The 17,316-nt window shown below is 41.9% G+C and overlaps 1 protein-coding gene across 1 annotated transcript in view; it reads right to left on the bottom strand.

The window, feature by feature from the left end:
• Positions 1-14,199, bottom strand: part of RPS6KA2 (ribosomal protein S6 kinase A2) — a 179,542-nt gene extending 165,343 nt beyond the window's left edge. The window contains exon 1 of the mRNA XM_075499116.1: positions 13,726-14,199. Within this exon, the coding sequence (XP_075355231.1) occupies positions 13,726-13,824 (99 nt within the window). The 5' untranslated portion in view covers positions 13,825-14,199. The remainder of the gene's footprint in view (positions 1-13,725) is intronic.
• Between the last annotated feature and the right edge of the window lie 3,117 nt (positions 14,200-17,316).

The following is a 17,316-nucleotide window of genomic DNA, read 5'->3' on the forward strand; positions in this document are numbered from 1 at the left end:
AAGGAAACCTGCCTCTGCTGGAGTAACAGAACACCTCATCCATCCACTGCTGGCTGGGAACGTCAGCACCTCAAAATTCGCTTACTTTGGTTTTATTTAATGAAAATAGATATATAGATAGATAGATAGATAGATAGAGAAAAATCTTCTATGAATACAACACTCTTGGTGCACACACATATATCAAAGCGCCTGCCACCTACAACTTGACTGTTTCTTTCTCCTATGCCTTGAAGATTTTTCAATTTAGGAGGAAAGAACAAGACACTATCTAAGATCCAGTTAGGCAACAGTTAGAATTACACTGAGAAAAAAGGAGATTCCAGATTTAACAATCTCAATATAATTATAGAGGCCAAATGTCTAGAATATTGTGATTTCAGATCCAGATGTGTTGCCATCCGACACTTCAACCTCCATCTTAAGCAAACTTAGCCTGCCAGGTTCACAGGCTTGGCCAGGGGATAGCTCTCCTTTACGCGTCCAGTTATGAGGACGCCAGCTTTGTGCTAGCCCAGAAGTTGGTAATAATTTAAGATGCACTTAAATAGAAGGCAACGTTTGTTTGCTGTAGTCCTTGTTGGTAACTTGAGGCCACCAACCAGGAGACAGACAGAAGCCACGGAGGTTTACCTCGAGTAGGTTGTTAATGCATTCTGTTACATCTTGCGTTTTGGCAGGGAGGAAGGAATACTGCTATATCAACAACAACAATGCCAGTCTGGTAATGTGTTAAGTGTCACAACAAAAGCAATACAAGTTTTCTTCTGATTCAGATCTGATTACAATTCCAGGGGGAAAAAAAGAGCAATTGGATTTGCTTTTCCTTTTGCTTTGAATTGCGTAGGTTTGCACTGGTTTAGGCTTTATAGCATCGTAAACTTAAAAGGAGAAGTAGCCCTTAACTAACAGGGTAAGGTGCTTTGAATGGAAGATCTTTTTATCATAAATGCCTAAATTAATGCAGGCTAGTTTGAAATTTGTCATGAAAATCCCAAGATGAACAACTACACAAGTTTACTCCTTTCAGCAAGTTGAAATGGATGATGACCAAGCAGAAACCCTGCGAAGCCATCAGGCTTTGTAGGACTTACATATCTGAAATGACAATGGACCAAATTTGGCAGCTGATTTTCACTTTGAGATGTTTTGTTCAAAGTTCAAAAGAAAACCCAGAGAGTGAAAACACACGGGCAAAACAGGACCAAAAATTGTCATGCAAAGCAAAATGGTAACATCTTACTATTTTCCAAGATATTGTAGATGCCATAGTAACCATGTTTTAAAAACAGAGTACAGTGCTGTGCAAATGGTACTATATAGAGCTAAAATCCCAGACAGACGTTCACGCTCAGTTGGAAGCAGAGTTGAGTCATAGGTACGAAACCCTCAACAATACATTCGGGAGCCTGTGATGCAAGGGGACTCTAGGAGGTTTTGTTTCTGCTCTCCCTGAAAGAGAAGCTATCACAAGACATTTGAACTATGGAAAGCCAGGATGCAGAGCCATTTGAAGAGAAATAGGTAAGGACTATGGTATAGGAGGGGGGGACATTTCTAAGATATGTAGTAAGCTCTGTATCTGGGATACGCTTTGGAGCTATTTGGCCATTGCCCAGCCTCGGGCTGAGCGTGTCCTCTGAATCAGCACTTCCTCAAACAGAGCTTTGTTTTTACTGATGACTCTCGAGTTACCTCAGTAAACTGAGGGTGGAAAGTACCAAAACAGAGGCAGTACAAGAAAAGCAAAAACATGTGATTCCCATTGTCTGAGTCTAAAGCATGAATTAAAAAAGCTGATTCAGATGAATGATAGGGCAAGGGAGAAGGAAAAAGCAGAACTGTTACCTTACAAGGGAAACATCTGAGAAGGCAAAGTGAGAGTTTCGGTAGACACCAGGAGCCAAGAGCCTGGTCTCGGGGGCACTGTTTCCATCTGCGCGGAGCTCAGCATTTCCGTGGTCCAGCCGTGGGAGTCTACACGCCAGCGCGCAGCGCGTTCAAATCCTCAACCTTTATTTACGAGAGGGAAGAAAAGCCTGAAGACACGTGTAAAGAATCATATCCCAGAAGGGCAGAACAACTTAATTTCTTCTCCTCAGTAACTCGAAAATGGGGAGTTGATGTGTCTCCCTAAGAGATGATACAAAATCCCAGACAGTGACAGCTCTCTGATCACCAGAAAGATAAATGAGTGCTTGCAGACCATAGTGGTACTCCATGGAGAGAGCTCTATTCTTATTTCTGTCTCAGTCCCATGAAGGTCGCACCAGCAAAAAGATTTAAAAAGCAAGGGAAAAAGGGCAAACTTTCTTTTGGCTGTGGTGTGTACAGTACGTTAAGCGTTTTGTAAGTCCCCACTTCCCCGCGGATGGGTTATAATTGCCATGGTTGTGCATGTGGAAAACAACAGGGAGGAACAGATGAGCACAAAAGAAGAGGCAGAGAAAAAAACCTAAACTGATCAAGAAAAGAACAAGTGGTCAAGAGGGGAAGCAAAGGACTGACCCATTTTTCATAAATAAGGCTCTTCAAAAACCTCTGTTTTTGAAATGACCCAGATTGTCTGCATTAGAAAAGATGACATTTTTAATCCACTCAGTTGACATGCATTATGAGAAAGATAAAAATATTACATCAAAAACTTAAGACTTTCCGTACAACTCCAGGGAAAACCTTCCACACAGAGAAAGATGACCTAGAACAACAACTCCCATAATATCACAAATGTCTGCCTGCTATAGCATTTCTTTCAATGCAAACACCACTCAAATGAATTTTATGGCTTCTTTTATAAGCCTGTTACAGAAGGAGAACACGCTTTTAAACCAAGCAAGGGAAGAACAGGTAGTTGGCAACATTATCTTTTCCTAAGCAAACAATATGATTATAGGTAACTTACACCCTTTAATAGAGCAATACCAATTTTCAAAAGTAAATTAGCATGTAAACTTCATCCTGATGTTTGGAGAGAATATTTTCAAAAAGACAATAAGAGTAAAATTAGTATCTTTCAGCAGCTGATCACTATATAGGTAGCGTATGCTTTGGAAGTGACGGTCCTCAGAACCATTAATGGTATTCCTTCTTATGCCCCATATAGGATTTCCCATCTGGGAAAAAAAAAGAGACATTTTTTGCTAGATTACAAAATCCCTATTTTTGAGGAGGCTTTTAGAAATTCATTTCATACCATCAGGCAAAAGATGCCATTAGACTTTTTTTTTTTTCAGCACATGGCCTTTCAGAAAAAAGTAAATACATATTGAATTTCTCTGCTGTGCAAGAAGGGATGCTAGAGCCTCAATGGCATTAACAGCTGTAGGAAGGGAAAAGAGAACATCTAGATGCTGCCATATTTGCACTGGTGGAACAGATGGAAGTAGGTAAGTAAATATTGTCTACACTTACTCTGCAGGCATAGTAAGTTCTGCTGCCCACCATCCTTACCAGCATTGCCGCTCAATATATTATGATGTGACATTAACTTTTTCACAAAAATGTGGAAGAAAAAATGCAGGTGTGTTTGAAGTATGCTTTTAGTAAGGATTCTTCAATTCTGCAAATGCAAAAAAAATTGAAATCACAGTGAAAAAAAATTCTCAGTTACAGATCATGGGAAACTGTGGTTTCTCTCCAGCTCTGGTAACACTGGTGATTTTTTTTTTCTTGTATCAGTTTGCAGTTAACATGGTACGTGCAACTGTCTTTTTTTTCCAGGCTTATACCCCACAAGTGCTTATCCTTATGACATAAAGGCTGGAGTTAGCCACCAAACTAAGGATAACGTACATTAAAAGTTTTTAAAGGAGGAAGCAAAGTCTCTCCCCACTCCCCCCCAGCTTAGTTTGACCCAACTTCTGCTTTAGTGGCTTTATGTATTTTCTGCTTAACAATTGCTAGAACTTCTCCATGGACAAAGGAGGCTTCAATAACAACAATGAAACAGTTTTGTTACCTCAGAGTGGCAGGCATCATAAACCCAGACAGCTTTGCAACGCTGGAGAGACTGAGAGGGATTAGCTGATGTCTGCTTCAGTGGGGGCTTTCCTGCCTTTACACCACACAGCGCTTTTTCTGTGTGGATTCACATAACACACTTCCACCCACTTCTCGAGTGAGCCTAAACACGTGGTCCTCCTTTGGAAGAAGATGAAGAGAAGTTGACAGAACGCAAAAGGAAGAACTAAGATTAACTACCACACTTTCCTTTCCTCCTTTTGTGCCTATTTCACTGGTTGCCACATAGAAAGGAGAAGGTAACTCCCAAGGGTATGAATATCTGCAAAACAAGGACAGATACAACATCTTCTCCAGAGAGGCATATATTCTTTCAAATTAAGTCTCTGCAATGTGTTTGAAGTCAGCCATAAAATGCCAACACTTTAAAATTCCTTTGTATTGTTGTTACATGAAAACCATCCACATTTTGAAAATGTCTTGGTTTAGCTATCTTGATAGTACTGATTTAATGAAATGTTGAGAAGTTCATTTCGGAAGAAAAATTAGTCATTTTACTTGCCAGGAAGAAGTTTTGAGTCTTTTCAACATAGTGAAATGTTATTAAAAAACTTTTGAAGTATGTACTGTTTAACATCTGTACACATTTAGTAATCAAAAATTCAAATTCAGTGATATGAAATGGTCTTGAACTGCCATGAAAATAATCTAATATAAAGCCTTGCTTTTACATTACAGTTTAGCAAAAATTGCAATGCATAATCATACAAGAATAAAGTAGATACTGTGCAGACTAATAGCAGATCCAGAAGGGTTTAAGATGTTTAGACAGATGACTTTAAAATGTATGCAATTACAACATTTAAATGCTGTCCCAGGCATTTTCTAGTCACAGACGGAGATTGTCTCATACAGGAAAGACTGGTGTGGAGATGTGCAGATGCAGAAGTTAAAAGCAACAATATCTGCCAGAGTCACAGGACCTGTCCACTAGTTGCCCTCAACATGGAAGCGGAGAAGACAAAGTTGCACTGCTGCAGGATTTTCTTTGTTACTCACTAGCAAAACAACAGAAATTTCCACTAAAAGAAAAAACTCTCTCCCCCTGACCAAAAAACCAAATATCTGCCCAAGCCTTTTTACTTATTTGTCAGGAAATTGCTTGTATAAGCATATGTTATAGAGGTTTTCTTTTGTACCATTTATCAATGCTTGCCACTTTGCATAGAAATTACATAGCACAGCTAGTCCTCTGTCAGAACCCGGGACCAAAGTATGGACTTGTAGGATGGTCAGGCTTGACAAATGCCAAGAACACACCCTGTTTCTCCAGAGCATTACCACCCCAAAAAAGGCTCAATCCCAAAGCACGTTCTACAATACACAGATCTTTCAAACCAATAGGTTTGAACTTTGTCAAACTTTTTTGAGCATTTTACAACAGTTCTCACCATCACCTAGTTCATTCACTCTCTATGGCATACAGCAGCCCATGCCATATTGCTAGCTGAAGGAATTACTGGATTCCTTCTTTCCTAGGGACATGGTAAAGCTTTGAGTCTGGAATACATCTTTGCGTTAATTTGTATATGGAGATGTCTAAGGCTCAGTCTTGTTAATAATGATAGAAAAGACTCACAAATTCAGCACAGAGTTAAGTTCTCTTTGTAGTTTTTAAGGCCAACCTCTAATATTCCTCTGGAACAGAAATGTCATTCTTTATTGTGCATTACATATTATTTCATTATTTGCAGTAAAAACAGCAGCCTCTACTAAATTCTGTAGTTTTTAAACTAAATTTCCATATAAACTTTAAATAATGTCTAATCATACCCATTTTTTCCTTGTTGAGTTCTACAGAACTTCAAAAAAAAATGCACAGCATAAAATCCCAGACCCTGAACGTATATACATGTACATAAAACATATTCCACGTTTACACTAAATGAGAAAAAATCTCTTTTCCTGCTTACCATCACTCTCAGCTCACCACTACTTTTTACTTATAACATATAGCAGGAACTCACACCACCCAGCCCTCAGATATCCCTAAAGAAGCCCCATGTTGCAGCACTGAGCTGACATTGTCCTGTTGGGCATCACAAGAGGGTACCACAAACTTGTCTGGAGGATGGTACTTCTGCAAACTAGCAGGACTGGGTAGCCTCTGTTGTTTAACATCAGGTAAAGGTGAATTTTATAGATAAAACCACACACCTATTTTCTCCCCTCTTAAAGCCTTCAGTTTATTCATAACAACTCTTGAAGAGTACCATTTACTGCCTTCTGCCAGTGTCCTGGTTTCGGCTGGGACAGAGTTAATTTTCTTCCCAGTAGCTGATGTAGTGCTGTGTTTTGGATTTAGTATGAGAATAATGTGATAGCACACTGATGTTTTAGCTGTTGCTAAGCAGTGCTTACACTAAATCAAGGACTTTTCAGCTCCCCATGCTCTGCCAGGTGCACAAGAAGCTGGGAGGGAGCACAGCCAGGACAGCTGACCCCAACTGGCCAAAGGGCTATTCCATACCATATGGCACCATGCTCAGTATAGAAACTGGGGGAGTTGGCCGGGGGGCAGCGATCGCTGCTCGGGGGCGGGCCGGGCATCGGTTGGCGGGTGGTGAGCAGTTGCATCGTGCATCACTTGCTTTGTATATTCTTCTATCATTATTATTACTATTTTATTTCAATTATTAAACTGTTCTTATCTCAACCCATGAGGTTTTTTTTCACTCTTACTGTTCCGATTCCCTCCCCCATCCCACCAAGGGGGGAGTGAGCAAGCAGCTTGGTGCTGCTCAGTTGCCGGCTGGGATTAAACCACAACACCAGTCATGCATAGGTCCACATTTGGCCCTGCAGGAAAGAGGCATGACATCCTTTAATTACACCTGGAGTTTATATGAGCTCATTTGTTTAGGTTTCATAAGATATCTGGTATTTAGCTGATTACTGTCATTACTTATCATCTGAAAGCACACTAGCAGCCTGTGTCTCCCCTTCTTGCCTGTGCACTGCTACACAATGCCTAATAATATCACCATTAGCTGAGAAAAAGGTTTTCCTCATTGGAAACATTACAGTTTTGTCTTCCGCACTCTCAATGGTTTGCACTTCCAGTATCCTTGAACTCCTGGTGCTCAGCTAGAAAAGAGCTCTAGGCTCTCCCACATCCCACAGTAAAAGCAGCTCTGCTGAAATACTGATACCAGCAGTACATTTCAAAGTAGTGAGGGAGATCTCACAGCTAAAGGGTGGCTGCTCCCTTCAAAGTCTTCCAAAGCCATGCTGTGAGCACCCTGTCACCATGCACGCACCCACTCAGGGAACCTGCATCCCAAACTTTTTGCCTGGAAGGCACTTCCCTGGGTGTGAATGGTAGCTGTGCTGCGAGGACCTTGAATAGATGTATTGCTTGCTTCCTTACACATCCTCAGCCAGGAAGCTATTTTCAAGGCAGATTCAGTGGTCCACTCATTCTTTTCCATTTCCTGAGACTTTGTTCTCCAGGAAGCGAAACTGTACCCTGTAAGAGCTGGTGGCATCACACACAAACACACACACACACACACACACAGAGAGCAAGCGCGTCCTGAGTGCAGAACTAACCGCTGCTTCCCTGCAGCACTTCGAGTCTTTCTTAACAGCAAATACTCTCACAGAATCATTGCAGAACTAGGACTGTCAGTCTTGTTCAGTGAACAAAGGGAAACTGGCTAGCAAATATTTAGATGAGAGTATTTCTACTTGAGTAACTGGCAAGTAAACACAAGGAGTTTTTTTATTCTGATTTCTGTCTGTTAGAAATGTTTCCCGCTACCTGTGAGGACAGAAATGCAAAAAGCACACACAAAAGAAGTCCTGAGACTAGCAGAAAAATGGATGAATTGAATGCTGCTGATAATAAAAATAGGTGCAGGAGAGCTCAGCCCTCTGAAAACAGACATTTCGTGCCACAGGGTCAGACAGGTTCTAACATTATGAGCTAAAACCTAGAATAAAATTACACATTTTCCACTTGCATAAACTAAGTTACTCCAAATTACTAATAGGCAGGGGCTCAGCTGCCCACAGGTTCCAACCAGTCCACCAGGTTCAGCTCCCCCCCCACAGGGTACTCCAAGGCTCAGGGAACCAGGCCACTACTTGGCCCACAGACACCTCTCAGTTTCATTCCTTTCATCATTTGTTCGTGATCATGACCAAACACGTGTTCACCATACCCCCGTGTCACCACCAGTCACATAAGGTATGCGTGCCCACATCCTATCAGCTGATCAGGCAGGACGCATCCCACAACCAAATGAAGACCTCTTCTGTTGTATGAGGATATCAGACCCCTGCTCTATGCCCTGCATGTACCCTGGCTATGTGACCAGAGTCTGTGTTTAATCGTGTGATGTGTGTCAGAATTGATCTGGCATCAGAGCCGATAGATAGGGTCTGTCAGCTCTGGACTGGATGCCAAATACCATCGGATCAAGGCATCATGCAGGCATTTAGATGGCGGAAATGGAGCATAAAAAGACAATTTGGACCGGTCTCTGACAGGGCAGGGTCCTTGTAAAAATCACTTTTATTTCAAACAGACCATTAGCATCCAAAGATAGGAAGAGCTTCTCCCTGACAATATTGCTGTGACTGGCACAGGGTCACGCTCCTGAGTCCCTAACTTTCAGGAAGGAGGAAAACCATTTTTCCCATCCAGCAAAGACTGAGAAAGGGGACCTGAAAAGCTTTCAAATGCATAAAAATCCCACAGCAAAGAAAAGGAAACAATCTGTTTTTCAGAGTTACAATGGGCAGGACAAGATGACACTGGCTTAAATTGCCATAAGAAAAACTTGTGTTAGACATTAGAAAAGCTCTCGGTCACTAAGGATAATGTTATAGAATATACCTCCTAGGGAGGTTATGGGCATTTACCATTGGAGGTCTTTAAGAAGACGTTAGAACAACATCTTTGTTTGGTGGAATAGTTTAGATATAGCTGATGCTGCCTGAGGAGGAGGAGGAGGGAGAGTCCAGATTAAAGGTTTTTAGACCTCTCCAACCCCTATTTTTCTATGATTTTTCTGTGGACAAGTTATCCCTACATCTACCTGCTTAATTTTCCCTTTCTGTAGCTCAGCAGTTAATTTGAGGCTTGTGGGAAAGAGCACGTAGCAGGCCTGAGGCGCAAGAGACTGTTTATTTGGGATAAAGTCAGAAGTATTTGTGGAGCTGAGGAGCAGTTTCTTTATTATGAATGTGTACACATGTGAGTAAGCTCTCTTACCACCAAAACCAATGTAAATAGGTAGAATTGTATCAAAGGACTTGAAAAATCATCACCATTTTTAATTTTACAAATGGGGAATGCAGGGCACAGAGGTCTGAACCATCTGTAATGACACAGCGAGTTATAAAAATGAACCTGAAAATTGGATTTCCTGGCTCCTCAAGTGACCTATCTGATGGACTACACACTCCTCCTGTTCTCCCTCCCCTGCCCTGCCTCCCTTCCCCCCAGCAAGACATGCAAGACTACAAGAATTGCAGCATTTCCTCATAAAAGTCTTGCCTGCAGCTGGGGGAAGTCAGACTACAATAGTGTCGCTAACTTCTGCTGTAACAAGAACACACATCGCAAAGATGTTCATTACCACGGGGGAAAAAAAAAAAAACTAAAGCTGCCTCAGGACTTGCACCTTGCAGTGCTGATCTTGGGCTGCTAATCCCCATCTCCATTCTTTAACTTGCCTCTTTTTGTCTAACTTCTGACAGAAAGAATACGTTCTTCTACAAAATTATTATCTATAAATATAAAAAAGACAAGACAGAATAAAGGACACGCTACTGATAAAGAACAGAATTGTTCCTTATACAAGCGCAGAAGAGTTCACAGGCGTTTGCAAGTGAAGCATTGCCCCAGTCCACTGTGCAAAAGGAGCAGTGCAGCTCAGCATTTGCTGGCTGCTTTCCTAACGTTGCTGTAACTTAAGCCTGTAGAAAATCAGAATCAGAGCTGAAGATTAGAACCGAAAATCTCTCATAACAAAGTATTATAAAGCCCGTGCCAGTCCTTCTGCACTATTCCTTACCAGACTGCATAGGCTTGCTTCCATTTCCTACGTGCCAGTGCTGGAACCCAAGGAGGACCCAGACTTGAATCACCCACAGGAGGTCCTGCCTCTCACAACTGACTATGCCGAGACACACCAGGCTCCAAATTAATTTTGAAGTAGTTTTCAAGAACTCTGGTAGGCTCTAAGGCCCATACCTAGACTAAACAGAATTTGGATTCACCACTACCAGTAAGACAAAACAAGAATTAAAAGAATTAAAGAATAAGAATAATGAATTAAAAATACATCAGGAATGCAACAGTCAGAAACATCTCCCAGTAGAATCAATGGCAATGTTTTAATTGGTCATTTTCTCAAAAAAAACCAAGAAAGGCTTCTGTGTCACTGGAATAAATATTATCAAATTCTTTACATGCTTAGGTCTTTCCTAACTTATTCAAACGGCATATTTAACTTGTGATTTATAAATCAAGGGATATTGCTCACTGCTGTAAGATGCATTCCACTGGGGCTCAAAGTCTTTAGCAGATCCACGCCGTGCGTACTTTCTCCTGATGGTTTCACATTCATGTTCATCAACACTCAGCAAGAACCATAAACAAAGCCCTTCTCTCGATGCTCACATGCAGTTCCCATTGACTTCGCTGGATTTTCAGCTGACTTCAATAAGAACTCAGTGTGCATGCAGAAGGGCAAAGCTTGGCTCTGCACATTTAATGAAATTACATCACTAGATACCTTATAAATGAAGGGCAACACAGGCCATACTGAAAAATAATATAAACTGAAAACCCAAAAGCGTAGCCAAATAAGTTCAAATTTCAGCCAGGTTTTCCCAGAATAATAAAAAGGGCACACGTTTTAGGCAAGATGAAACAAAACCCCTGTAATATCTCATTTACAAAGTGTGCTCCACCTCCTTTAGCAGGACAAAGTGTGAAACCTACCTGTCTACCTAAGGCAATGATCTTGTTGTCTCAGATATAGCAATGATATTGGCATATGAAACGATTAAGTAAAGGTCAAGTTACAAGCTGTGATTTGCTAAGTCATTTTCTGCATCTATATCCCTGCTCTGTAAGTTATGAAGCTCACTGCAAGTGAATTTAAAGCACAGCAGAAGAGCACAGCAGAAAAAGTAATTAATCATATGATATTAATAACTAATATTATATTATTTTGAATCTATTCTAACAGTGGTGTTTTAAAGATATCAAAGGCTTGAATCCAGGAGTATCTGTCTTAAACCCTTCAACCCTCTTTCCCGTCTGGCCAAAAGAACACCACAACAAAAATCCCACACGACCTAGGAACAACAATCCCCTTGGAAATTTCAGATGTCATCTAGCAACACATAACTTCTGCCAGGTACATTAGCTAACGCACGGTAAGCAAAGCAATGCCACATGCGTGTTCTCCAAATTTCTTCTCTTTATTTTACTTTTACTTATTCAATGATGTAATAACCTGTGCCTTTTTACTGCCTCTTTAAAAATACCTATTTATTGGGATGAAGAATATTCTGACTTCTAAAAGTTCAACTACCAAGAGGCTTCCTTGCACTTTCTGTTTGGCTGACAAGTGCTCATTAGCCTACAATTACAAATTTATACACAGAAGTACTCAGGGATGGAAATCACAGAATCATCAGGAACATCTCTGATGATTTTCACACTTAAATAGCAGAACAAATTTTATGAATCATTTTTTCTTCCTGGTTAGAACAACCCCTATTCCCTGTTGCATTATAATACTGAGTCACTTTACATAAAGTTGGTCATTACTGCCAAGTCAAGGGAGAGAGGAGGGAAGGGGACAAAACGCTCTGAACGTACGTGTGTGGTAGGATACGTATCAGGCTGCTTCTTGAAGCAAATTATTTAAATTCAGAAAAAAAAAATCATTACAAGACAACTCACATAAGGGAAAACTATTTCATAGATATCGAAAAAGTCCAGTAAATCTAATGTAATACTGATGATCAAAGGGGTTGTAAAAACTTTTTTTTTTTTATTTTAAATGAAGCGAGGGTCTGGCCTGTTACAAATGCTGAGTCGTACTGGTCATTCATGCTAGACTACCCAGGAAATTAAATAATTAGTGTGGTGGAATCTATTTCTCCCAAACTATGGCACTATCAAATGAATAGTTACGAGGTCTGGTGGAGCCCTGCTGTCTCAACATCACCTCCCCTCCTAACATCGCACCCTGACACTGGCAGCCTGCAAAGACACTCATCTGTGTCAGAACTCCTTCGTGTAACTCGGTGACTCCAGGGCTACTTTCTGCTGGCTCTGGTGGAACACGAGCTTCATGAATTTACAGTGTGTTACAAGGAACATCTATTTCAGATTAGCCTTTGCAATTCTGGGTTCACAACAGGGAAAGGAAGGGTTGCCCCCCTCTCCCCACAGTCCTAGAGGGACAGGGCTGGTGCAAGGAGGGAGCTTCAACAACTTTCATTTATTAGTTTTTTTAAATGCATGGCATGACTATTCAGTGAGTGAAATAAAATTAGGTACCTTACATGATCATTTTTCAAGAAAGCTGATTTTAAAGCATTAAGAAAGAAAAAAACCCAACAAAACACACCGCCCCAAACCTCTGCTTTTCTGCATGTCCTGTTAAGCAATGACACATGAAGAACTTTATGTTCGAACAATTACCTGGTGCTTTAAATAGGACACTAAGGGAATAACGTATTAAAATGTATTCACACAGCATGAGACTAATCCTCCTCCTGGGAATACCGGTGCAAATCAGAGTAACTCCTCGGAGGTCAATTGAAGTACACCAGCATAAAAAAAAAAAAATGTGAGACAGAGGGGAATCAGGCCCCATCTACCTCTATTTTAATGCAGAGGTTGCAGATCATCTGCAATGATAAAGTGAACAATATAAATATAACTGACATCTATTCAATTGATCTCACATCCTGCCGACTATTCACAGCTCCAAATATAGGGCTGAAGAACAATGGCTCAAGGAAGGGAGGCAGAAATCCTGGTTCTACCCCATTCACACATTCCTATCTGCTAATACCTCCGACTTGAACTGCCTCCAGCCCCCCACACTGCTGAATTGCTGTAGGCTTAACTTGACATCGTCCCCCTGCTCCTGAAGAACAACTTCTCCTTACAACGAAATAAATAAATAAATAAACAAACCAGGATGCATGGGAGAGAAGATAAACGCAAAAATCTGTGCAAGCATGAGAACCTACAGACAAACAGGCAAGAAAATCCCTATCTTACATATGTGTATATAAAAGGCACTAGCGAATTGATTAATTATTTGGAAATCTGGCACTGAGAAAGAACGGTATGTGCACAGGGGAGGAAGACTAAAATATGAGGCTACTGCAAAGTATAGTGCCATTTGTGGTAATTTAAGTGGGTCTGTAATTATTTCCTACAACTTCACGATGTCCTGAACCAGCTTCCTCCTCCCCTGCCAGGCTGATAAAAGGAGCCTTAGCAACACACTAAATACATTATACAGCATATTGAACACTACCGAGAAAAAGCACTGAATTACACCGAAACAAAGAACCTCAGGTGCGAACATGACCACCTCCAGGGACAGACCCCCTCGAACTCCGTATCCCGTCAGGAAGCACCGGCATTCTCTGGCGTCTCTGTTACCAGCGCCTAGCGGGATTTGCTACGTTGAACAAAGTCAAGGCGAATTTTACCTCAAATCTGCTTAGGCTCGAGCTCTTTGACCGAGATTTTTTGCGGAGATAGACCGAGAAGAACCGACGCACTGTGAACTTCTTCATGTTCATGTCCATCGCCCCGTCCCAGCCGCGGCGCGGAGCACGGAGGAGCCGCCGGAGAGAGCTAGCGCGGCCCCATCGCCCCCGCCTCACGCCCGCGGGCGGGCGGGCGAGCCTCCCAGGGCTCCGCTGCTGCTTCTGCTCATCAGGCCGGGCACAGCCGGACCTGCGGGAGGTGCGTTGCCGGGGCCATGGGAGCCTGCTGCTCGCAGTCCGGAGCGTAAAGGCGTCAGGCTCCCCTCGCTGCCCCGTGTTTACATTTCGGTGCGGCGAGCCGAACTCGCTCTCCGCTCCCTCTCCCCCTCGCCTGAGGTCCTACTACGTCCAATCAGGCTGTGCTGTGGCTGCGTGCATAATCAGCCCAGCGGATGACAGCTCCTGCGTCCCCGGCGTAGCAGGTTCGAGATAAATATTAGATGTGTCTATTGCCTTGCACTCCCTCTCCCCTCAGTCAGGCTCTTTCAATTTCCTGCTTTCTGAATCACATGGGGCATAGGCACATGCTGCACTGCTGTTTTTAGCTCGGAATTTCAACGCTGCTATAATTACTGAGGGCTATGGTGGTCAGATCCGAGAAGAAATCAGCTCCCGCATGAGAGTCTCTCCTGGGAGAAGGCTGACAGACACCATGACCCCACTGCCAGAGCAGAAGGCTCTGAACCTCCTTTTGTTCTGGGGAGTGTACAAAATAACATTGACACACACCTCCCACCCCCACCCCCCCCCCCCCCGAATCGAAAAGCTTAAAATCCTGTTCACAGATTACCCGCCCTCTTTACATTAAAATACCTAACGCTGGCACAGCTCTGAAAATAGAAAGCACAATCTAAATGGTAAGTATTACTATTCTTCATGTACTACAGCAGGGAGCTACAGCCCTTCTAAGAGGTTAAATATGTACATCTATTTACAGGCTGTAATTTTGAGCTGCTCACTATACTGCAAGCACGCAGACTTACAGCTGCACCCCCACCTCCCCAACATAATCACATTTTTCAGCTTTTCTTCAAAAACTAATGAATCTCAGTGTGATCCAGACACCGAAGAGCTTTCTCCGCCTGCCGCACACAGCTCGGGCTCCTTGTCCTTGGCAGCCTTTCCTTTCTGACTACCAAGGAGCACCCAGACATGCCTTTCTCCCGTAACCTCACATGGGAAGTGAATGACTCTGATATGACTTATTAATGACTCAGATAAATAAGCACAGAGAGAGCGGACACCGCTACAGCCTGAGAAGACTCTCGGAGGTTAAATGACAATACCACTCCACTCAATCTGCTCTAAAAGAGAGAGATGCATTTTGCTTTAATTGCATGTCTGGACTCTGCCGTGAACTATGTTGGCTGGTCATGCCTGTCACTACCTGCTTTGTTTGCAGGTTCTCTGTCCCTCTCTTCTGTCTAAAGCTCACCACAGTCTATATGTACCTGGAAAAGAAAAAAAAAAAAAGAAAAAGAAAAAAGACTATTTTGGCATTAATGGTTTCATTAAGAAGGAGGTGAGATTGGAGTGGCTACCTTCAGTGTTGGGCTCTATAATCTCCTACAGCCTCTGACTCTTCTGTGCCTGGACCACTGCTGTCTCCCCCTGCCTAAGATAACTGTAGCACAGTGCCAATTTGCTTCATCCCTTTCTTTTTGCAGCACCTCCTTCTGATCGCTTCTCTAATTCTCTTGGTTTGCAACAAAAGCATTATCTTCTAGGGTTGCTTTCAAGGTGCTGCCCCGGTGTAAGCCGTGGCAAGCCTAGGAGCCCTTTGCCACGACAGTTGTGCTGGTTCCTGGCAAAAGATCCTGGAATGGAGGCAACTGTCCCAGCAAAAACTGAGCTATCTATAGGTACACCAAAATCCATTTCACAAGCAAACCAATAAACAGGTAAAAAGCAATTTGGTTGGTAGAACTGTCAAACTGCTTCTTCCTGTGCCCTGCCCTCTGTCTGGCAAAGAGGTGTCCTGACACGAGTTAGGCTAGGCTTCATGCTGACAAAGGCTTTTGGCAGCTACACACATTCTTACCTTTGTAAGCCACTTGAGCTTTAAATAGCAATCAGACAAGATCAAGGTAACTCCCTGAACCCTTCCCATCACAAATACAACAAAGTCCCACCTGGACACTGACATCTTTATGCAGAGAAGATGGTAATTCCCCAGCTTTGAATACACAGGGCACTATTCCGCTCTTGTAATAAGCAGTATATAACAGACTGTTACTACTTACACGAGCAGATTTATCACAGCCTTCCATCCCATTATGCACGTAGTATTTTAACATACAAGGACACCCAGTCACCATTAAATGTACCTGCTCTGGAATGAATTTCCAAGAAGATTACACGGGCTATAACTCAATATCTAATTATCAGGTACACTTATTACATTCACAATTTTGTTCTTTACCACAAAAGAAAAAAAATCAGTTACAATGCATTGGCAATTTATTGTAAACATCAGAGCAAAAGCTAGCCTTTGATGTTAAAGGTTAGGCTGTAACACAAAGAGCGTGCCCAGGCTAGGAGATAAGTCTCTTCTTACACCCCTGCCAAGACACAGGCATGGAAATAGGCATGACCTCCTTGCTTTCTTACTCCCCTTTCAACCAGGTGGATTGAATACAGAAGGACAAACAACCACCAGTGCCAGGACATAGCTCTCAACTATTGGGCAGCAGAGCAATAGAGATATTGCAGAGCGTATGTCCCAACTGTAAAAAGCAAAAGTAACTGAGTTACAAAAATGTACATAAAGAGTACAGATACAGACATAAAACAAAATACAGAAAACCTGTAAAACTGAAGCATAGGGATAGATACCTGAAGAGCAAATTCTACTACAGTTGCTTTCACATGGTATGCTTCAAGACATGGAATTTAACTTTGCTTCAGAAAAACAAAGGAGAAGCAGCTTCAAAAATATTAACTCAAACTTTCAGCTAGTGAGACAATATCCAGTTTTCCCAATGACTCTAACAAAAAGGTGCAAGCAAAAAAATAAATCAGATTAAACTGGAACATTCATCGTTATATTTATATAACATAACACTGTCAGATCAACCTACAATGTGAAAAATTCATTGCACTTAGAAATTCATGGCTGTAAATTATTTATTAGCACCCCTCTGAGCAATTTTAACTGCTGAGGAACTTGATGGAAAAAGGAATCCACAAAATGCCTCTAAGACAAGAATAAACAACAAAACTGGTGGAGGGGGCATATGATACATTAGCATCTACCAGTAATACTCTGTATTCTGAATTACACTTTTTAGATCTAGAATCATATTTGCTGTAACACAAAATAAATAAATACAAGACCATGGCTGGTCCTCCTCCCAGTCAACTTAATAGCAAAATAAAGTTTACTTCAACTGGAAAAGGGCTTAAAAAAACAAGCAAACAAAGAAAAGCCCCAAACCAGGATTCAAGACACTCTCCAACAGAAAGCACTTGAAATTAGATATTACACAGCCCAGGTTCCAGTTTTAAAAGATAAATGGAGAATTCCCAATT

The sequence above is a fragment of the Mycteria americana genome, chromosome 3, assembly GCF_035582795.1.
Source record: "Mycteria americana isolate JAX WOST 10 ecotype Jacksonville Zoo and Gardens chromosome 3, USCA_MyAme_1.0, whole genome shotgun sequence".
NCBI lineage: Eukaryota > Metazoa > Chordata > Aves > Ciconiiformes > Ciconiidae > Mycteria > Mycteria americana.